Below are 25,758 nucleotides of genomic sequence, written 5' to 3'. Positions count from 1 at the left end.
CAACAATAACAATAACAAATAAATAAAGAATATGGGCAGGGTATCACAGATGTTGACTAGTAGAAATGTCCATCATGGTGGCCGTCCTTCAGCAGAGCGCAAAAGCGAAGGTTCTCTGCGACCACGCATGATGGAGAGATGACAGCAGAAAATCAACTCATCTCCCGGACCTCATCAGTGAGGGGCCGTAAACTTAGCCGCACATGTCAGAAGGAAAACAGCTCAGCAAAACTAACAAAAATTAAACTGGAGCTACTCCTAACTTGTACACCACGGCTCGGAGTCTCTACCACTCTACCGGAAAGGCCAAACGCCTTCAAAAGGTCAGTGGGCTCTGCAGCCAATAAACCACACACACATACACTATATAAAACACACATGAGCCGAGGAGATATAGGTATTGAACCGGCTCACTACGAATCCACATAGTATTAATTCTTACAGGAGAGAACATAAAAATAGTGAATTTATTGTTAAAAAGCGTTAGTGATGTGATAAAAACTGAACGAAAACGTCTAGTAAAAGAAGTTTAAGAAAAACGTAGTATAACAGTGACTGTAGGAGATCACTACACGAGTTCATTGCTCAGTAATTCCTATATCAGGTTCGTCTTAATTGTATAAAAATATTGTGCATACCTCATTACCCTGCACCCCCCCAAAAAAGAGCCAAAATGGGGATATATATAATGTTTAATGTAGTAAATATATTTCATCCCTTTTATCAGGGTTTAAAAATTGTAGTTAACCTTTACCTCGATCAGTTCTTGAAGTAAGTATACCTTGAGAAACTGGAAAGTAATTTAAAACTTCTATATCCAATGTATTGTGTAGAATATTAAAACGTTCTTAACTAAAGTCAATGTTTTAACCTAATCCATTCCATCACTTGTATATATGGAATGTACTGTTCTTTTAAATACGTTAGCTATTATATTCAACAGATCAGTCTTGAAAACCAATTAGTATAAATGTTCGGTAAATATAAATTATTATATATAAATTTATAAATTTCCTCCATAACGAAATTTTTTTTATTTATATAATAACATAATATTTTTCTACTATGGTGTCTTACGTAAGATAGTAAACGGTTGTTAGAAATAACAGCAATAAAACACTTGTTTAAAATAGGTAGTTTAGTGTTTAGAAACGTTGACTATTGTTTATTTATTTTCTATCTTAGCCCAATAATATACCATTTTACGTTGGCAAGAATAGTATAAGAACTTACTGTACAAAGTTAAATACCAGTACAGTTTTAAAAGTAACTCCGTATCCGTAGTTACAATCCGTAGTTACAATCCGTACTCAACAATGGCTCTAAGTAACAAATCCATTAAATTATTTAATGTCGTAAAATTATAATTGGGCATGACAGAAGTAACTTCAAAATAAAATGTTCTTTAAGAGGGTGAGCCAACGACCATTTCACGATCTGTACATAAAATAACCGTTTTAGCAAATCTTACGGTAAAGTTTGGTTGGAATGTTGGCAGTGCTCCCACGTACGAGCTGCCATCTCACTGACCTTCCGGCTTGAATATTTAACCTCAAAAGTTAAAAGTTTAAATCGGATGTTACCTATATATTTACCACGGAACATTTTTTTATAATCTTTCATTCTTAACTAGAGGTGTACTTATTAGCATATAATGTATTTTATAAAATGTACGTGTGTTACGTTTTATATTATTATTAGATAAAATAAAGCAGGGTACAAATTGTTAAAATAGCTCAACAATCAGACATTTCTGGAAGAGTCTGGAGAGAGTGCTAGAAATTTATGTACTTGGAAAACATTAGTAATACTCGTACATTTATTTTAAATCTTTTAAGATTTTACTATTTATTATTGTGATGCACGCACATTATTTTCCCAGTTACAAGCCATTTGGAATATTTTTAATTCCTTTATCGAGAAAACTATTACTGGGTTTATGGTGAAATTGTACAACAATTCATTCTTTCATCCTATATAAATAAATTAAATATTTGAACCAATGTAAAAGCTTATAATAAATATGGGCATCGCATCTCTTAAAAACAACCAACTGATTTCGTAATCCACTAAGATAGCACAACATATAAAATGCTTGCACTACGTTGGACGAAAATGTATTTTAACTGTGAACTGTATCCCACAGTAATTTTGGTAGAAGACTAAACGTGTATATAACTGTTAGTGAAGATTTCGATATGTTTGGAAAGTGCTAATGTAACTTGTAAATTCAGCACTAATGATGTATATAAATTAAACCGGCTTGATATTATAACATATTATAACATGCTCAGTATGAACTATATACAGAATAGTGTTAGAATTGACCATTGATTTATAGTGGTTAAATTAGATTTTACTGCTGGAATTAATTTCTCTTTCTAAAGTGTTAAGATTTGTAAAATTTATTTATAGATTATGAAACTACTTGATGCTATTTAAATTCCAAAAACTATGGAATTGGCATTTACCTGGACCTAGCAACTATTAATGATTAAAATACTTTGCTTAAAGTGAAGTCATAGTTTATTATCCTACAGTTACATATAAAATAAATTAAAAGTAAAGATTTTTGATCAATGATATATAATAATATATATATATATACACATATATATTTCATATCTGACGAATAATTATTAAAGGAACAAGCAGTTCATTATTTCTTAACTTTATACATGAACATACAAACATTGCATAGCGTTAAACACTAGTGTTGTAGTATGTAGCCATGATATTTAAGTACCTCAGGATATACTTTTAAAGTAGCACAATATATTATGCATCATTATGTCTAATATATTGTATTTCAGTAGTTTGGTTTGTAAGGGTAATAACGCACTGGAGCGACCGCGACCACGACCACGACCGCGACCGGTCGCATAATGTGCGACCAATACGTCGACTGGTCGCGCGACCAGCAATTTGAACAATTTAGTCTGGTCGCTACTCAGTTGCAATATGGACCTGGATGAAATAGTTATTGTAGCGCATGTGTATACTCGTTACATTAAACGTAAAAAACGGAGGTTTTGGGTACATCCCCTTTTGCAATATAGGTCTACAAAAGGACAATTCGCAACATTTTTTTGTGAGTTACGGCAATATGATGAAAAGTTTTTTAACTATACAAGAATGTCTGTTTCTAGTTTTGATTATTTACTAAGTAAAATTGCAGATAGTATTAGAGGAATAGACACAGCAATGCGGTCATGTATTGGAAATGAAGAAAAGCTACTTGTTACATTAAGGTAAGTTTATTTGTGTTGTTACAGAAAAGTAATATTGCAATGTGCAAGATTGTAAAAATAAGTTTTGATATGAACAAAACGAACTTCAAACAAAATACTCTTATTATAAGACGTTATTCACTTTGTTCAAAACATTGAAAAACTGGAGAGCTATTACTGCTGTTGTATTCATTTCTTCCTGTTGATTGTGGAGGTGAAGTTTGTTAGCTGAAATGAAAGTTATTATCAATACTGTAATTAGTGCTGTATCCTTGAGAGTAATTAGTATTAGGTGTTGGGTAGTGCTGGGTAGGAACTGTATTCTGCTCAATGATATTTATAATTTGGCGTCGGACTGATAATTTTAAATGGTCTGGAACTTTTTTTATATTCGACACTAAAGACAAGAGGAATAACCTGTCCTCATCACATCCAACTTCTGTATCATGTCTGCGCCTTTCATCAGCTGATTCTTTCAATATTTTTACTAATTGTTGACCAACATTATCCTCTGGTTTTCTTTTTTTGGCTGTTACCCGTGTTGCATACGGCTCTGCCGTCGCTGTAGTTGCAATAGGTGTTTCAGATTCTGGTCCCTGGTCCAATTGGGTATTTTCAAGATCGATGTCATCTTCATCTGGAGGATGTGACACATTGGAATGGGTATTGGTTGGTGGGTTGTTGGAATTCAAGAATGACAACATGTGGTAGTATATGTATGGTGTTTTTCTGTTAGCAGCTGAACCACTCTTTCCATCATTCAACCTCCTTCTCTCCCTGTTGTAACAATCCTTCACACTCTTCCATTTTTCTGTAGGTGCGTACCTGAAAAAAACCAGTGAAGTCGTATCTCTGCAAATACAGCGCTTATTAAATTAGAGGTTTTGTTTTTCTTCAATTTGTAGTATATTTTAGTAGGAAAGTAACAAGCTGTACTACATAATGTTACTTCCAAAATATTTGCAGTTTAATTATACTATAAATAGTACAGCTCAGATTCTTATTTTCAGGTATCTGGCGACTGGAAATTCATTTGTGGACTTACACCACTCTTATCGTCTGGAAGTAACTACAATAAAAGAAATTGTTTCAAGAGTATGTTCTGCACTATGGAATATTCTACAGAAGGAATGTCTACCTGAACCAACAAAAGAAGACTGGTTAAGAACTGCAGGTGAATTTGAAAAGAGGGCAAACTTTCCTAATTGTCTAGGCGCTGTTGACGGAAAGCATATTAGAATTGTAAAACCCCCAAACAGTGCATCACTGTACTATAACTACAAAAACTACTTCTCCATCATCCTTATGGCAGTGACCGATGCAAACTATCAATTTGTATATGTTGATATTGGATCATACGGAAAATGTGGAGACTCTACTATATTCCAACAATCAACTTTGTACCAAATAAATACTGGTACTATGGATATTCCCGAAGACAGACCAATATCACAAACACGTACTACACCAATTCCATTTGTGTTTCTTGCTGATGATGCTTTCTCACAGTCTCAAAGAATTATGTGTCCTTTCATTGGAAAACAGCTTAATATGAAGAAAAGATTGTTTAACTACAGACATTGCAGAGGTAGAAGATACGTTGAATGTACCTTCGGAATCTTAGCCAATAAATGGCGTATTTTCCATCGGGCTTTGAATGTTAATATTGAGTTAGCTATAGACATTATTAAGGCGTGTTGTGTTTTGTACAATTACGTACGAAGTAGAGATGGTTTCCAGTTTGCAGATACATTATATAGGTTTCCAAGTGATGACAACATAAGAGGAGGCACGCACACACGTCAATACAATTCAAACGCAAGAAACATTCTAGCAGAATATTTCGCAAACGAAGGAGCAGTTTCATGGCAAAACCACTACCTTTAATAATAGCAAGAATGAAATATAATTAACAAGAACTTGTTGATGTTGTTTTCCTCATTACATGACACACTGGTACTTTATTAAATTAGGTAACTTATTTGCTAAGTAAAATAAATAATGTAATTAACAGTTACTTATATAGTGTATTTTTTTCTTTAATGGTTGCTTCTGCACTGCTAAACAACAGTGTAATCTCTTGCCATGCTTTCTTCCTCTCATTTTTGTTGCTGTATTCTTCTTTTGTCATGTCCCACAAACATTGCCTTTCCTTAACACACAAAATAAACTTTTCTGTATCGAAATCGACTTCACTCATTATTGCCTACCTAACCTCAAAATTAAAGACACTACTCAAAAAGAGAGAAGCTATCACAACAGCGACTGGTCGCGGACTAGTGCGTGTTCTCCCATGCCATCTCATGTTGGCTGTGGTCGCGTCACATCGTCTGGCCGCAGCGACCACGACCAAATATTCTGGTCGCCGCGGCCAACAGCTCTGGTCGCGGTCGCGATCGTTCAATGCACGTTGGTACATGCCTGTCTATGTTAATTTGGTCGCTAGCGACCGGTCGCGGTCGTGGTCGTGGTCGCGGTCGCTCCAGTGCTTTATTACCCTAAATTGCGGGATTAACAAGCATATTTATGTCAGTGTTTTAGGGCATGTAGCTCATAAGGAGAAGAATTTAATACAAACTTAAAAATACATCCTAGCATAAAATAGTTTTTCAGTAGAATAACACTAATAACGTAAAATACGTATATACTGAAGTATCTTAGTAAACGTAATTCATTATTTACATGACAGTATTTTGAATATGACTTACAAGCTATTTTTGAATCAAAAGCATTTTGCAAGAATCTGGCGATTCAATAACATATTTCAGCCTAAATTGTGTTGCTGGAATTTTAATAGAGATACAAGTTAAATAAGTTTCTGACTCACATACCAGATTCTTATAACATAACTGAGTACATTATCGCTTCCAAATATGTTTTTGTAAAATCCTAATTTAGTCGTTTTATCTGTACATATGGAATGTGTTACCACATTAATTTAAAGTTGATGTCTGTATTTGTAAAATTTGCGGCCAACAAATATACAGTGACATGGATCAATAAACTTTGACCAGATTATATTTGTTATTACAGTACTGTATCTATCACAATGGGTGGTATTAATTTGATACGAATAAATTTTACAGTGTGTGTGTATGTTGGGCGTATTGGTAGTACAAGTTCTGGCTCAGGCCTCAGTTATTTGACCCAGAGCAATTGCCAGAATGTCTGTCTGTCTGCCATTGCCAACCGTGCCTGACTGCACCTGTTGTGCTGCCACCTGTCTGGTCCTGGACTCGCAAATGACAGATGGGCAGATATGTCATCAGTGTCGAGAAGACTCAGGTCAAATTGATACTAATTTGTCCTAAATACTAATATAACATTATTTTTAACCACTTGGTCATCCGTCACGTTTCATATGTGGCCCAACAATATTTCATATTTTGTTACAGTAAAATGTTTTATAAATATGTAGTATATCTATAAACTCATGGGAATATTTCTCTACTTAGTCATGTGGTACAATACTTGTCATATAAATATAATACCATATACTTTATAAATGTTATTTCTAACTGAAATGATGTAATTTAAGTTCTTAAAGCAACACCGTAGAAAGTACTTAAAACAAAATATGATATTAAAAAATTTAAAGCAATAATTCCGGAAGTCAAGTAATGATTATGACCGCTACTTATTTTATTGCAGTATTTCAATTAAGGATGGTTTATGTTCCTTTATTTATTAGTCTTGAGACGAACTTATGCTACGATATTTACTTCAATAATACTTGTGATAATAATAATCCCTAAAACGCATTACTGGTTTACTTTGTAAACTAGGTTAGCTTTAGAGTTTTTAACATAGATAATTCAGTGTTATCACTTATTGGGACGTACTATGTTGTTGTTATCTTTCAAGATCCTAATATCTTATTCAAAATTTTACGTGATAGAAAATACAAAATAAATCAATTTTCTTTTCAATATTGCGCTAAAATATGTTAAGTAAGTAATTATATCCTACTTTATATGAACTACATAATCATAGAAAGAACAACAATGTTCAATTTATAAACACAAGTTACATAGTAAAATAATATACCAAGGGTTTCATTTTAGGTCTTATAAACTTATTATTATAATCCTGAAAACAAATAACCTCAAAAATCACTAATACAACAGATTATATTATTTTATTAAATAGATTTGTAACTTCCAAATACTATGTAACAAAAATGTCTAACCCCTTCAAGAATTCTAAAAAGAAACCTGAAGTTTGTAAAGGCTAGTGTCTGAGTGAAACTATAAGACACCTGCTTTAAGTACTCATTCTCTTCTATTTTCTTACAGATATTGCATACTTAGCCTATATATTATTTTGAAATTTGTGTAAGCTATGTAATTTACAAATTTTGTGAAATTTGATTTTTAAAGCAATACGTTGTCTCTGTACCTTTATTCAACACAAGTATAGTATTTTATAGATTGAATTTTTGTTACGTCAAGATTATAATTGTAATTTTAATAATAAAGTCACTCATGTAAAACTAATCGTTTATCGTAAGAGTTCTTTGCTAAATAATGCAAACTTTCTGTACTATAACTTAAATACAATTAACAATTTTAAAGGCAGAAACAGACTCTATGAAATATATAAGAGCATTAAATAAGGTGGACTTACAGCCTTGCAATGTCTTTAAATGAATATCTCATTCAACGTCAACCTACCTTGCCATAGCTGGCGAACACCGATCCATCGTACAGGTTACCGGAGTTCCACTCGAATGACTCTCCGTGGATAAAGACCATCAAAGGCAAATTGCTGGGTGGAGGCTTTTCCCACAGGATATGGCCTTGATCTAGAAATAAAATAATAATGTATGTGTACCCTACTAGTAAATTTCATACACAATCAGTAAATAAATCTCCTTTCGTTGTAGTCAACACATAAGACCCATTTTGAGTTGCAAAGCAAAAATATAGCCAATTACAGTATTTCTTAGTACAGCTGTATCCATAGCAAAGTGTATCCGTGGTGTACCACACAATTCTTTAAAATGTTTCACAATATTTCGATTTAAAACAGACAATATAGTGTAGGTTCTTGTGGTAGTGAGCAGTCGAATTTGAATGGCCAGAAAGAGATATTAGAAATTGTATGAACAAATACTTTAAAAACCTGAAATTTAATAACTTTCTCGTAACTGAAAAATATAAATTGGTAACCTAACTAAAAAATCACCAATGCTACCTTGTAAGGAAACCAAGAAACACAACAGTATACCGTAGACATATAAATATTTTTATGACGTACGAAACATCCTGTGAAACCTGATGATCACTCGAATATATTTCAATCTCATGATTGATTTTAAAATAATCCAACTTTATGTTCAGCATCAGTATTTTGTATTCTCTAATGATGAAAAGGGAAACATTTATTATAAGTAGGCTACACGTAAAATAATTTGAATTCCTCTTTATCATTTTGGGACTTTGTTCCGATTTGAATAACACGTGAAGTACTTGAAATCAATTTGGGAGAATATCAAAGTCGATGTCCGAAGTCTTTTTAGAGAAAGAGTTTGTAATGTTAAATGTTTGAGGCCTGTCATGAAACATAAAATAATAGGCCGGTATAAAGTAAAAATTAGTTTTACGATAAAGGAAAACTGTGGCTGGTTTTAATTTTACAGATTTTGCGCAAGCAATAGGCTTTCTAGTTATAACTAACTGTTTCCGTCACCACAGTTGAGTTTCTCTGTTTTCCCAGATCCATAAAATATACTTCATTAAGGAAGCCAAGTTAGGTTAAATAGGGTGTGCTTTTGGTGCTTATGTCCTTCAGCATAAGAGGTAGAATAAAAATCATTACTTGCAGATATATCTTACACTTCAACAAATCAGTTTTGGTGCTAAATGTCTCTGTTTCACGTCACAATGATCATGATAATGATTTAGACACATAAATACAACAGATCTTTTCTAACAGTCCAATGTACTAATAACATTTGTGACTGTTTTAATTTCTTCAATTAAAATGCATACTAACTTTGTGGCCCATCAAGGTCGCTGACTTTTTTGAACCCCCGTTATTGCTTTCTTCTTGTAATGAATATCTGTATAACTGAACAGTACAATCTCTACAAATGCCTTCCCACCTTTGTCTACTAGATTATTAAATTTTATTAGTTCAGGCTAGGCTTAATTTATTAATATCTTCATTATCATCTTGATGGTTTTCTGCCATAAAAATTGCACTACATGCCTTATACTATAGATTCGTTATTCTATTTGAAATTTCCAGGGGCCCATTGTGTAGGTTTGGGTTCTAAAACGTAGGCAAACAGTCGTTGAGTCGTATATTATTATCTGATCCTTCCGCTGTTGTCCCTTTAGCTAATGTAAAAATTCCATCTCAAAATTTCAAATCAAAAAATTACTATTTAAAATAAACTGAATTGAATGGTTGCATTCTTCAATATTGCTATGTATAGTAAAAGTCAGGTAATACTACTACCATACCAGTTTTCAAGACACTACAACGTATATTATTGTGTTCTAGCAAATAAAGAAATCAGGACTAAGCATTTCATAATCAGTAGTATTCGTAAAAGACAATAAACAATAGATTATACATCATTGTGATACCGAACCACTTAAACTATGTTGTTTGCTGAATTTATTTTTGCTGTTTGTTACATAAGTAGGTTTTTAGCGTATAGATATATACGTTTTAAGGAGAAAAAGATTGTAGATCCTTATTTAACACTTTTTCTTTTTTATATAGTGTCTATTGCGACTTTTTCGCTATCCGTGCATGTGTTATCATCATGAAAACGAAGCCAATCTTCTTTTTGTGCGTTGGATATTTCCATGGTATAATAAACAATATAAATATAACCTTAAAGATCCAAGACGGGTATTACGCAACAACAACACGCCGTGACGTAGCTGTCTGCTATATTTGACTACAGCGAATTCACCCACGTGCAAACACTCAGGACAGACCAAGGAAATCCTGACATTACGAGAACTAATTACGTAACTCGTGGTTGTCATATTAATTTTTTTGGTCTAATATATAGTTGACAACAGAATAAAACAGGAACAAAATAACTATGCGTCATTACTACACTGTTCGCAATCGCAATAGATTACAGCACTATAGACGATCCTTCTTTGTTAGGGATATAGATTTTCTAACCATCATCATATTTTACTGTGAAGCTTAAGGCTTCATCAATTCTTATATGCGCAAAATGATTATTATATCAGATATGTCATTCTGTGCCAGCTGCGTAAAGAGTGTTAAGTCAAAAAACATAGTTTTGAGATATTCACGTTTGAAGTTTTCAGTAAATCTGAAACCTAAACTTTTTAATAGTATGTGGACATTTACTCCTACAGACCTCCTAATTTCATTAAAATATTAGTTTGTGTATTACCTTAAAAGTACTATACTTCAAAATAACGTAACAATATTTTCTTTTATTAGAAAAAAAATGTAAAACTTTATTTGACTTGGACTTAACACGGTTTACACTAATTGCATGGACTTAACTTATTTTTATACTAGAAGAAAGCTGCGATTTGAAACAGTAAACTTTTTATTACACTGTCTTTAAATATTTAAATTGCTTGTAGGGTTTAAAAAAAACAAACTTTAAGTAGTATATTGTTTAATTAAGTCAAAGGCTAGATTAAATATTTAATACAAACACAAAAGTTTTACTCTGGCAAACATATTGGTAAATTGACAAAATTTAATTTTTTGTGTTTCGGAATAGCTGTAAAAAATTTAACAATTCTCTAATCTTACAGAGCAGTGAATTATTAATATTTCAAACAATTAATTATTTTTTTGAAAATGTCTATTAACCCTTTCCTTTGGCGTTTGTTTTTTATATTTATTTCTTTTCGTTTTATTACATGTTTTCTTCTTTTTTGGATTTAGTGCGTTCCTCCTTTTTACAACTAATGGTACTGCCTCTTCAGTTTCTTCATTTGGAATGTCATCTGGATAGGTATCCTTTGCTTCCTGTGAAGTCTTCAGGTCTTTATAAAATTGGTGAAACACAGGTGAAATAAAAGGTAATAGGTCAAGGAGGTTTTTCTTTTTGTTTTCAGGCTAGGGTTTTTTGGCCCTTGTAACGTAGACTAGGGGTCATTGCAAAAAGTGGTTTCATTACATCTCCTTTTAAAACTTATACATTGAAATGATTGATTGGGGTCCAAGGAAGTTTTGTAGAAAATGATTCCATGTTCATTTTTTAGGTACTTCAACCACTGCACATTCCTCCTCCAATTGAAACTGTTTTTCCTACAACATCTTGCTTGCGCTGCTGGAGATCACTTTTTGAAAAGCTTAGCAAAGTCAAAAAAGTCTTCAAGTTCTTCATTACAATAAAAGGATGCTTTGATCCAGTACTTTTCGTATAAGCTGGCTCCAATCGTGGGGGTGGTTAATGTTTCTGTGAAAAGGTTTTTTTTTACGTTTTTCAATTAGAGCGTGAGATGTATCACACTCCTTGTGCGTATGCCCAGGTATCAAACATTTAATGGTTGATTTCATTTAGTCCTGGGCGAATTCTGTAGGGTCACCATACACATAGCAGCTATGTATGTGTTTTTTTTCTGGCCCCCCACATGTATCTGTGTACATTGTCAAACATGTCACAATCAGGTTTTGTAGCTTCCGAAATGAACGAATAGATCAATGAACCCACTTCATTGGCACCTCTACTAGCTATACCTTCATGCCAAAGGTAGCAGTAAGTTAAGCCTTCAGTGCAGTCGTAGACTGTTTAGGTTGAAAGTCCAAAGTTGGCGTTTATAAGAAAGCCACAGAATTGTGAACTAGAGGAGTTTTGGCAGGCATTGCTGCAAATCAAATGTCACTGTTTTAGTGGTATGGTCAACTTTTGATTTTTCTCTATCTAACTTTTTAGATTCATATGCAAACTCTGCATCTTCAAGAATTTTTTTCTTTTAAATACGCCCCTTTTTCATCTTCCGAAGAAAAATCTGTGCTTTTACCTGCACCACACACATTTCCAAAATCCGCTTAGATTTTAATGACATGATGTAAACTAAACTTGTACACTACATTTCACATTAACCAACAAACTATCAGGTTATGATGATTATTATGTGCTTGTTTTCCAGAGTATGGTCAATACAACTACTGAAAACTAAAGTAGTCAAATCAGGCTTTAAACAGTGTAAAGTGTGTTAACTTAATAAATAAATTAGTGAATAGTGCGTTAAGTCACAAATTGCTTGGACTTAACACACTAAATACAAATAGACCTTAAGCAGTATAGTTTTGAGTAAAATGTGACCATGGACTAAACACACTTTACACAATCAATATTGTTCACGATTTTTTACTTATACCATTGGCGCACAAGTGAATAACCTGCTTATTATGTGAAATTGGACTTATCACCCTATACACAAACGTAGATATCATTGTTCTGCATGCGGGTGTAGCAATAACTCATTTTGACCAATTTTGGACTTAACACTCTTTACGCAGCTGGCACAGCATTACTATAACAACAAATATACTACGTTCATAGGTTTTAACTTGCCTCTTCTTCACGTGGATAAAATTACAAGAGTTTTATTATTATGTTTTTGGGTGTACTATTTTGGCTCATAGTACAGGTTAACATGTTAGTTTTTACGCTCTGTTATCATATATATAAACATTTGTAAAGGGTGCAATATAATAATTAAACAATGAAATGTATAATAAATAAAACAAGGAATACTCATAAATGAGAAGTTTACTTGTTAGGTTACACTTATCACTATTCCTTAGTTGAAACCTTGGATTTGATTCCTGATGCTAGATTATGTCGAGAAGAAGAAATTATGTTTTGAACATTAGTTCTTTGAAAAAAATTCAGGTTGTTTAAAATATTGAACAAAAAATCCCAATCCCAATTTCTCATTTAGGCCTTTATCTATTGCAATAGTATACTACAAGAACAGCAAGCACAAAAAAAACTATAGAATAATAATTTTTATTTGAGATATTAGTTTGTTTATAAATTTCATGTTCCACGTTGATTTAACAAATTCATGATATTAATTTCTGTAGTAATTTATATAACTGGTGCTCATGAAAATGGTGATTTATGTTATTTTAAATCAAAACTATATTAAACAAAAAATAATTGATGAATAGAACGAACGTGAGGAACAAGCATTAAACGGCAAAGGTAACGATCTTACTGGCGGATACTTGAGAGATTGTTGATGTTATCTTTCTTTAACAATCATGTAACTATATGAAATTATAAATTAATTGTATCGTTAATAATATTAGTTTTTCACTATGATGAATATGTCATACAACTTTTGTTTTGTATGATTACCGAACATGTGTTTCAATAAATTATTTTTATCTCTTTAGTACAATAGTGGCATACATATTTATTTATCTATGTATATATTGAATAGAATAGAATTGAATTGGTGTAATTCCAAAAACTGAAATTTCAATGGCACCGCTAAGTACAACGCTTGTCAGCGGGGTCCAAATTAAACAATCTTAACTAAACCATACAATGCATGTATTAAATTACGTATCAAAATTAGCACTTATTATTTTGTTAAAGCTCACGAGCAAAAACAACAGCATACATGTTTGTTTTTTTATCTTTACATTTCAAACTATAAACACTGATAAAACCGGTCTCTTAACTCTTAAAATTAAGTTTATGTTATTAACTATCAAATGTGCACTGGTCATATAGTGTGATTGGGTTGTATGATGTCGATTCAGAGGCAGTCGATGTACTTACCCAATTCTAATCGGTATGAGACAAGAATAAATACCCCGTCCCATCAGGCGTTCCTTGTTCCTTGTTCCGCCATTACTATTGTTTATTTCTGGAATTGTTTGTGTTATCCCTGTGCTAACCTAATTGTGTTTGGTATTGTGTTACCGTGTATGCGCTATTGTGCATGTCTTATTGTATTGTGATTTGACGTATTTATTGTTTATTATTGTAGTGATACAATTCATGTGTTATACTTAAAAAAGTATAATAATTAAATTAATAAACTTGGAAAAATACAACTTATATATTAATAAAAACAAAAAATATGTTTCACGATGTTTTAGAAATATATCCATAAAAATTTCTTAACAACAATCCCGTCATCACACTAAACATTTTAAACACAAATAACTGACAATATTATGTTAGAATTTGCAACAAAAATATATAATTTACTCTGTATCTGATTTTATCTATAATAGGGCAACCAGATCCACCATAGATTCATGAAGCTTAATCAGGTTACATAAATAATTAAAAACTATTAAGATAGACTATAACACGATAAATAACATATTATAATGACTATATACTAGGCCTATATGTTTATCACATATATAACAATCTAATAATGTTTATTCATAATTTTCAAAAGCACAACAAAACTATAAAAAATATAACATAAACCGCAATAACAGATTAATATACACTATATTTTTATCACAGCAATAACCAAAATCCAACAACAGATCCCAACAATAACATTACAATAACATAAATAAACTATAAAAATAACAATATTATGGTATAAGTTAACAATAAGTTAATATAGACTATATATTTATCACAGTAACAATCATTATAAAACAGTTAAATTCCACAATAACATTACAATAATAACATACATACATACCTACATTAATAAGAAATTCTCTTATATTAATAAACATAATAAGTTAATAATATATAGAAATTTTTATAGAGATCTATATTCCAAATTTATAAATCTTCCATTAACCACTTGTAAACCAGTTTTTTAAACTTCCAATAATTTGTTCATTAAAAATATAATATGGTAGGCTGTTAAATAAGCGAGGAACTATATATTTGGCCAATATTTCACCAAACGTATTTGTTATTCTACCAACTTTGAATTTTTCAATATTTCTTGAAGCTATAGAAGTGTTCTTACTGTTTGAACTTTTATATTTATTATTTGCAAAATAATATACAAGGATTCTATACTTGTAGTAACCCTTTGGTGTCAAGCTATTGGCTTGTATATACAACTGTTTTTCTGTCATATCATTATCTCTGCCATTCAACATCATATCCAGACATTTCTTTTGAAGGTTTTGTATCTTATTGAGGTGGTTGTCTGCAGCTGTTCCATATGCAATTATTCCGTATCTAACAATTGACTCCACTAACGCCTTTTATACTGAACTCTTGCTTTCAATACTCAATATATGTATCAATCTATAAAATACAGCAACACAGGAGCAAATCTTTTTCTGAATTTTTTCAATGTGGTATTTCTGTTTTAAACCATTATCTACTGTTATCCCAATATGATCATAGGCACATACTAATTTAATTCTGTCACAATCACATGAAGTGAGGCATAAAATAATGTGTGTGTAGTTGTTCACACATGCAAGTGTGGTACTTTAAAACAGGCTCATTATCTACTTTTTTATTTATTAAGTGAATATTCATGATAACAGTCTTTTTTGGGTTTATTAAAAGTTCCATATTATGCAACCAAGTGAATCTGAGAGTATTTTAAAATCCTTTTGTCATTAAATCTATACCAAGAGGCTTATTTCCATTTCCTGATTGTATAAGATTTATGATTTCTCTAGCTGTAGCCTTAGATATATAAAGGTTTTATCTTACATAATTTTCTCTTATTAGTTCTTTAATTTTATTACATCTGTGAACAGTCTGTGTAACTCCCACGTCAAAATGAATAGCAAAATCATTTGTAATACTACTAATTGTTTGTTTCGTCGAAATAATAATCAGCAAATCGGTATTTTTGTCTTTCGTTCTTCCTAATAAATTATTTATGCCTTTCCACATTTTCCTTATATCATTCCTTACATTTGAGAAATAAGTTTTGTAGTATACATTTTTTCTGTTTCTAATTTCATACGTAACTCTATTTCTAAAAACCATATAATTAGTTCTATGTCTAGCATTTGTCGGATCTGATTTCCATGTTTTAAACAATCTATCCCTTTCTTTAATCAAATCTCTTAGATAATCTGTCATCCAATCTTTTACAAGCCTATATATATACTAGCAGACCCGATAGGCGTTGTCCTGTACACACGTCTTTAATTCTAAAATTTTAAACTTTGATTAATCTGTAACAATCTGGGCTGTTTTGATAAAAATGTCTATTAAAAAGTTATTATAATATCTAACTTCATTACATGTACATTTCATCACACTTCGACCAACCGATAGTGTGTGAGTATAACATGAGTGATGTGAAATGTAGAGGATGTTTTAAATGAAAACTTACTTAATCTGAAGGTAAAAAAGTTTAACAGATATATTTTTTCAATTTACAACTTAATTTATCATAATGCTAATGAATGTACAATATTTTTTTGTTAATCCTTCAGGAGTATACACAAACAAATTAGATGATTTTCCGATAGGGCTGAAGTATAATAAGTGGCCTCCATCACAATCGAATTATTGATATTTCTTAATAGCCTATCTAAACTACTATCCGAATTAGATTATAGTTATGTAAAATCTGAAGTATAATAAGCGGCCGCCATCACAATCAAATTATTGATATTTTTGATTAGTCCATCTAAACTACCGAATTTCATTATAGTTATTTAAAATTACAGTATAGTATCAGAACTGGCAAACAGAATTTAATTTATCTAAAATACTAAATAAGTATTCTGTATAGGGCTGAAGTATAATAAGTGGCCACCATCACAATCGAATTATAGATATTTCTGAATAGCCTATCTAAACTACTAAAACGACGAATCGAATTAGATTATAGTTATTTAAAGGCTGAATTATAATAAGCGGCCAACATCGCAATCAAATTATCGATATTTCTAATTAGCCTATCTAAACTACCGAATTCCATTATCTTTATATTTATATTTCTTGTGTGCGTGTGTATGGAGTTGAACTCCTCCTAAACAGGTGGACCATCTTGGAATGTTTTACATTGGATCCAGCAGAATGTGCTACGATCACAGTTTCAAATGTTTTCTATTTTAATTCCAGGTTTTACTGACAGTTTGTGCTATCAAATATGTGTGTTGTTTTGTAACATCGTGTAATTATTGTGTGATTGCTAATTGTAATATTACATTAATAGAGATTGAAGATGTTTGAAGTACATAAGAAACTATAGTTATTTATTGAAGTTATTGAACTAATTTTGAAAATTTATTGAACGAAGTGAGTATATTGGTCGCATAACCTAAGTAGCAAACAAATCAAATGGTTGTGTTTCTATGTGTGAATAACTATTGTTAATAGTTTGGTCACATAAGTTCAAATTAAGTAGCATACAAATCACATGATTGAATAACTATTGTTAATAGTGTAGGAATTGGTTTTAAATTAAATTCAGTTGGCTAATCAGAAATATCAATAATTCGATTGTGATGGTGGCCACTTATTATACTTCAGCCCAATAGGGATATACTTATTTAGTATTTTATATAAATTAAATTCTGTTAGCCAGTTCCGACACTATACTGTAATTTTAAATAAGTATGATGTGATTCGGTAGTTTAGATAGACTAATCAGAAATATCAATAATTCAATTGTAATGGTAGCCGCTTATTATACTTCAGCCTTTAAATAACTAATTCGGATCCAGTTTCGATACTATACTGTAATTTTAAATAACTATAATGAAATTCGGTAGTTTAGATAGGCTATTCTGAAATATCAATAATTCGATTGTGATGGAGGCCACTTATTATACTTCAGCCCTATTGGAAATCATCCAATTTGTTTGTGTATACTCCTGAAGGATTAACAACCAAATATTGTACATTCAATGGCATTATGATAAATTAAGTTGTAAATTGAAAAAATATACGTTATAAAATTAGTTTTTTAAAATTACAGTATAGCCTAGTATCGGAACTGGCCAATAGAATTTATTTTAAAACCAATTCCTACACTATTAACAATAGTTATTCACATATTTGATTTGTATGCTACTTACTTTGAACTTATGTGACAAATTTTGACTGCAGGTTAAAAATTTAAATTACAACAAATTATTTTAAATCCAATTACTTTAAAACTTGATTATCTAAACTTTTAACAATAGTTATTTACACATAGAAACACAACCTTTTGGTTTGTATGCTAGTTACGTTATTTGAGGTTGTGTGACCAATATACTCACTTCATTAAATTTGCAAAATGAGTTCAATAACTTCAATAAATTGCTATAGTTTTTTATGCACTTCAAACATCTTCAATCTCTATTAATGTATTATTACAATTAGCACTTAGCACAATAATTACACGATTTTACAAAACAACACACAAATTTGATAGCAGCACAAACTGTCGGGACAACCTGGAATAAAAATAGAAAAACATTACGGCTGTGTTGTAATATTATAATATTTACATAGAACAATTGGTGAGACTTCATCTTTGCAATTTGCATTACACTACTGATCAAGGACTTTACAATAACAATTTTCAACATTTTAAAAGAAAACAATTAATTAATGTTTCTGTCTCTTTGATTAACTTCAGCTGAAAGTATTAACAGCTGTTAAGTAACAGTTAACATTTTATTACGTGTCGTAGCGCAGTCTGGCGCATCCAATGTAAAACACTCCAACTTCAACAATTGATTATTAAAAAATTAATTAAATAAACAATTTAAATTGGACCGAATTGTGAATCTAAATCATTCTCGGATCCACCTGAAGACACACAAAAAGTTTCATTAGAATCGGTCCACCCATTTAGGAGGAGTTCAGCCCCATAAACAAGCACACAAGAAATATATATATATATATATATATATATATATATATATATATATATATATATATATATATATAAAGATATATACTAAACACACACACACACACACACACACACACACATATATATATATATATATATATATATATAATTTCTATAAATATTAGCAAAAAGTACTTGTTCCGCCGGGACTCGAACCCGGATCTCTCACTTGCCGGGTGAATGTGCTATCATTACACCACAGAGCCCTCACTTTTTAAGATCCAAATATTTTGTATTTGGCCGTTTCTTTCACATATGTGTTTAAATAACCAAACTAACATATTATCGGAAGACCAAATACTTGTCAAATGACTTCTGTTTACATTAATTAAATTTGTATAAGTGGCAATAGCCTAATTTAATTTCAATAAATATTGAATCGCAAAAAGTACTTGCTCCGCCGGAACTCGAACCCGGATCTCTCACTTGCCGGGTGAATGTGCTACCATTACACCACAGAGCCCTCACTTTTAAGATCCAATTATTTTGTATTTGGCCGTTTCTTTCACATATGTGTTTAAATAACCAAACTAACATATGATCGGAAGACCAAATACCTGTTAAATGACTTCTGTTTACATTAATTAAATTTGTATAAGTACTTTTTGTGATTCAATATTTATTGAAATTAAATTAGGCTATTGCCACTTATACAAATTTAATTAATGTAAACAGAAGTCATTTCTCAGGTATTTGGTCTTCCGATCATATTTTAGTTTGGTTATTTAAACACATATGTGAATGAAACGGCCAAATACAAAATAATAGGATCGTAAAAAGTGAGGGCTCTGTGGTGTAATAATTGTAGCACATTCACCCGGCAAATGAGAGATCCGGGTTCAAGTCCCGGCGGAGCAAGTACTTTTTGGGATTCAATATTTATTGAAATTAAATTATGCTATTGCCACTTATACAAATTTAATTAATAAATTTTACATACATATATATGTAGTGTTCCTAAATTAAACATGATGCAGTTAGTCACACATTTAAATCAATTTTCTAGATTAACTACCGTTATTAGTATTTAAAAACAAAATCGGGAATTTAGTCTACATACATATTAATTTCTATGGAAATAATTCTTAAAGCGAACTCGTATTATGTAATTTAACCTTATCCTAATTTATAAATTTACTTTTACAGAACATTTCCTGGACTCGTAGATTACTTGTTATGAAATAGTAGCTTCACTTGTAAAATACCGGTTACTTTTAATTTAGTAACTTTCTACACGTAAAGTTATATAAATACTATACCAGAATAATTTAGATGTAGAATAAGCGTCTAGAGTGAGGGTAAGGCGCGACACAGGTGGTCACAGTGTGGGGATTGTAACCCGGGAGGCAATATCGTGGAACAACAATATTATGGAACTCATTTCGTGATATTATGGAATACAGCTGTAGAGGAGAAAATGGTGAAATTATACTTTTGTTTTTATTATCTAACTGTGAAAATCCAATAAAATATTTTATGATATCGAGATATATATATATATATATATATATATATAGAATAATATAAATAGAAATATATATACATATTTGTTTGCATGTATATATATCCTCAATAAATATTTAAAGTTTAGTAGATTGACATATAATGTATTGTTTTGTTTTATTTTTTAATAATGACTTAAAATTTTAAATTATAACTTGTTCTGTTAGTATTTAATACTTAATATCTTTCTACTAACATCATTTATTTCAGAAAAGGTAGTTAATCTTTTACGATAAAATATATTAACTTGGAGTTGGTGAGGTTCTGTGTAAATATTATTTCCCGTCTTGTACGCGGCACATCGACTGTCACAAGTCTTATAAGATAAGTCTCTTGCCTTGTTACCTCATTAACGTCATCTACGTCGAAGGTTGGATTTTCAGGGCTCTATTCGGGACCATTAAAATGCATTACGGTACTGCCTTGACATGTTACGGTTCGTAACATTTCAATATAAAATACTACAATTATTTATTTTTGCTGAAATTGGTATAATTTTATATTTGAAGTGCAATAGCCTATAATTATTGAATTTGTGCTTTTGTAATTGTTAAAATAATATTTTTTGGAACATTGCTTTCAAAGCTTTGATTGCATCTTCTAATAACTGATACGGGATTTTTAAATAAATTAAGTGTTTTTAAAATAGCCATCAATGTGAAAACACAGTTATTTCACATTTCTTTCTGCACCCTGTTAGTAAGAATATTTTATGGATGATCAAAAGGATTCTAAACGATACCAAAGAAACCATTCACTTCAGGACGCAGTCTAGGAGATGGAGCAATCTGCTGTCTGAGATGCCGCTAGCGGTTTGTTTTCGCTTCCCTCTTGCGTCGCATCTCTTGAGCTTATTTTGGCTGCAAATATCTTTAGGCATGCAAACAATAAATTTAAAGTTAACTAACCTACAGTCCTAAAGTTTCTTCATACACATTGAGCGTTCGTCATTCATTTGGTTAGCGATAGCGAAGTTCATCAGTCAAGGATCTATCTTGAGCACAAACTGATCTTAGACTTGAAATTTTGCATACGACGCCGACATTCAGGAGGCTAAATTACTGGAAAAATTTTCCTATTGTCAGTAGTTTACCAAAGGATACCTTATGAAATGTTCAATGAGTCAATTCAACATAGACAAGAGGAAGTTCCATGATGGCGCATTCTCCTCGATGCCATATGGGCAATGTTTAATTAAACTCGATGTTGTGGGCAAGATATTAAACTCTAGTTGTGTACGTGTTTAAATTCCATAACCTAGATAAATTTTTTTCTATTCTTACTGAAATGAAAGGGAACTTATATTTGCAATTTATATTTGTGATCGAATGCTTTTAGTTATATATACAAAATGTCGTTTTATTTTGTAGGCTCATAAACAAACCAATAAATTCATGTAGTTTTTCCTCATAGACAAGCATAGTTTATTTACAACTGTGTAAACACTATGCTCTCCTTGAAGGGAACCTAATACTACATGTTATATTGCATAAAATATAAAATTAAAGTTCATTAACTTAGAAAATTACTCGTTTCATAATGCTTCATATTCTCCACATAAAGTTCAAAATTATAGAAATGTAACTAGATAAATTTTAGGACAAATGGTCGGTTAAATTTAAATTTAGTACGTATAATTTAAATTAGTATTGTTATGAAGGAATATATACTTTGTTTCTTTTTATGAAGCAATCCACAACAACTGGGTTTCGTATAGGATGAAAAACGTGAGGGGTGAGTTTTCAAATTATTATTATGTAAGGTGTTTAAAAGAGAAAAAATTTCATTTGGTACGGCACTAAATAATTTATATAAAGCCAATATTATCAAACCTTAAAACTTCAAAATTCTATTTACAAAACCCAACTGAAAACAGTGTTGTTATTTTTCATCAAGTAAAAGTTAAAACAGTAGTACCCAATGATTTGTTACTGTAGTATGTTTACATTAAATTGTAACTGGCAGGTCGCTTTTGAGGAAAAAACTACTCACTAAATATAAATTTTGGAAATGTATTGTTAAATTTTACGTCTAAATCGCTTTAATTTTCGGAGGGAAAACATCGGCTATTATAAAAATACCCTTAGATTTACGTGAACTAAAATATGTTACACTTTTAATAGAGAATACTTATATTGAAATAAATTAGTAGAACCAAGCATATAAACAGTATATTATAACAGGAAGCGGACTCACAACACCATTGCTGGATTAACTCATACAACATGCATGAGACGCGTACATTCAGCTAACTTTAGGGGACACCTTGTTTAGCCAAATCACAGTCACTTCAATCTTAATGAAAACGTATTGCCTCTCCTGTTGCTAATATTTCTCAATTTATTAGGGAAGTGTAAAATATTTTTCATATTAAATTAAAATTGGGAATTATATAATGTTCTTTCTGAGTAAATGTAGCTTCTATTAAATGTTTACGAAATAAAACAAGTCAGTTTTGTAGGAGTACTTAAAACCTTGTCAACCACTATTTGTTGATTTAGTTGTTGATCTTAATGTCAGATCCTTTAATTATCTGTTTAAAGCATAATATCAAGTGTTTCAAATATCATTGTTGCAGGAATTCACGGGGTTGAAAAACTAAATAAAGTTCTTCATGGGGTTATAACCCTATGTTAACCCCCTTTGATGTTTGATATTACTCGAATTTAAACATTAGGCGTTGAAAAACAAAAATATAGTACTTCAAAGGGTTGCACCCCTGTGTAAAATATTCTCAAATATAATTTAATTGTATATATCTCATGAGTCGTGTGTGTCAAAGCTAATCTGAATAAGAAATTAGGACATTGGAAAAATAACAGGAGTTACTAAACTAAATAATGCTAATAATATTTAGGTTTGCATTGGTTTAAAACTCTCCTAAAATAGCTATATATGGTCTTTTATTTAATGCTGTCGTGAATAATCAATCCATTAAACTGAAAAGCTGAATTTGCTGACATCTAATTTATCCGGTTAATTTAAGTCTGGTAGTTGACGTGGCCAACCATCAGACCACTTCATATTCAAACATAAAATGTAACAAATATAACCTTTATATTTTTCTCCTCTTAAGTATTGTATAAAATTGCTTTGTATAAATTCAATATCGGATAAATCAGTATCAAATTAATACTTATTTTTAACTGTGAAATGTACATTCATAGCCAAGGTTTTGTCTCATAAATAAATGTTTGTTATACGCTAATAAAGTCTCAATTAGTAGCTGTTTAAGCGTTTTATATTATTACTTTGGCATATAATAAATTTTTCGAAGAAATAATTGTCTGAGACAACTATTTAGAACATTTCTAAGTAAATGACTAAAATACAATATTTTAAAACGATAAAAAAATTACAACTTTACTATTATCAAATAGAACACACACACACACACACACACACACACTATATATATATATATATATATATATATATATGTACATACAATACTATAACAATAACAATAAACCAAAATAATACAAGAAATATAATAAAAACCATAACAACTAAATATATTATTATATTATATTGTTATATCATTAACAAATTGTAATATAGTTAGAGTTTTACTGTTTTATTCATTAGGGAGTGCTTATTCTTCAACACAGGTATAAGCACTGATTAAAAAAAATTACACAATAACTATATATTACACGGATGGCAGCAGGCAACATCATTAATCAAACACGAGTCCATCGTGCATGAGAGACATCCAAGTAAAAAAGGGAGACAACGTATACAACCAATGACAGTACTATAAGTAATAATGAAAGTAATGATTTATTCCATATTACACATAAGTATAAATAAAGCACAATATTAAGTTTGGAATTTCACTGGCAACTCTTACAAGTACTGTGGCCAGAAATAAACTAGAAACAATTACAGTTTAGTGTCAGAGTCCAGATGTTATCACTTGCTTACAACCGATAATATAAATAACAATAATCATGATAAAATAATATAAATATATGTAAATACACACATACAGTCAACTCCCGATTATCCGCGGGCGGGTTATCCGCTTTGCGCATTATCCGCGATCCGCGAACGATAGCCTATGTACTGTACTTACTGTATGCATATTAGTGATAAATGAATTAATAACTAAGTAATAAGTAATATGGTGGAATATTAACTACATAATGTACTGTATAGACAGTTATTTGAAGACGTCAGTTGTGTTGGCGACGCGTGATGTGTAGCAGTGAGAGTGGCGGTGTGACTCTGAAATCTGTGATGAACAGTCATCATGTGATGAAATCTGTTGATGGGAACATTGCTTTAAAGTTTTTACCGCCAAATGTAACTCCTTTGATCCAACCAATGGATCAAGGAGTTATTGCAGCCACAACAAAGAATTATAGGTCCCATTTACTAGAAAGAAGAATAAATGAAGGTTATGACCTGAAATCGTTCTGGAAAGATTTTTCTATTCTTGACAGCATTTACGACATTGCAGCAGCTTGGAAGTCAGTAAAATCGTCAACCTTGCAAAAATCATGGAAGAAACTAATGGCGAGTGAAGAAAACAGCAATATTAGTGTAGAAGAAGAAGCCCTTCAATATCAATCTGATGTAGATTGTGCATTAGCTTTAGCACAATTGGCAAGAACCGTCGAAGGGGGTGAGCAAGTTAATGACGAAAACATCAATGAATGGATGAACTGTGATGCTGATGATCCCGGGTACGAACTCCTGAGTGATGAAGACATCATTAACAAAGCTCAGAGAGTCGAGGAAGAAATTTACAACAATGAAGAAGAAGAGATGCCTCCTCAATCGCGTGTTTCACATGAATCAGCTCTTCAACACGTTGAACGACTTATTGAATATTTAGAGGGCGAAGACTTCGGGACAGTTGCAGACGATCTTACATTACGTAAACTTAGATCACAAATTAGGGTTAAGTGCCATAACAAAACAAAACATAAGAAACTTACTGAGTTTTTAAAAGCAAATTAATTTGCAGTTAATGTAATATAAAATAGTTTCATTATTTAGAGTAGGGTATTTACAGAACAGTACTGTATTTTCATTCCCGTCTATGTATATTTTTAGTTAGCTATGATGTACAGTACAGTACTACTAACTTTTAAATTGTTTGTACTCGATACTGTATTAACTGTAGGCTTACGTAACGGTATACAATACCGGTACGTAATGTTAACTTTGAACTTATTCCAGCCTTTTAAATGTAATAAAAACTTAGTTATAAGTCATTA

General features: G+C 31.2%; 1 protein-coding gene across 1 annotated transcript; it reads left to right on the top strand.

Moving 5' to 3' along the window:
* Positions 1–24,730: 24,730 nt before the first annotated feature.
* On the top strand, positions 24,731–25,498 carry LOC124361024 (jerky protein homolog-like). Its single transcript, XM_046815061.1, has one exon. It carries the CDS (start codon positions 24,731–24,733, stop codon positions 25,496–25,498), a length of 768 nt encoding a protein of 255 aa, XP_046671017.1.
* Positions 25,499–25,758: the final 260 nt, after the last annotated feature.

This window comes from Homalodisca vitripennis, chromosome 4 (assembly GCF_021130785.1).
Source record: "Homalodisca vitripennis isolate AUS2020 chromosome 4, UT_GWSS_2.1, whole genome shotgun sequence".
Taxonomy (NCBI): domain Eukaryota; kingdom Metazoa; phylum Arthropoda; class Insecta; order Hemiptera; family Cicadellidae; genus Homalodisca; species Homalodisca vitripennis.
The sequence above is the reverse complement of the archived record's forward strand: the minus strand, read 5'-3'. Positions and strand labels throughout refer to the sequence as shown.

Excerpts from the sequence above, each read along its gene's own strand:
- LOC124361024 (XM_046815061.1), top strand. The coding sequence starts at position 24,731 with ATGTGTAGCAGTGAGAGTGGCGGTGTGACTCTGAAATCTGTGATGAAC.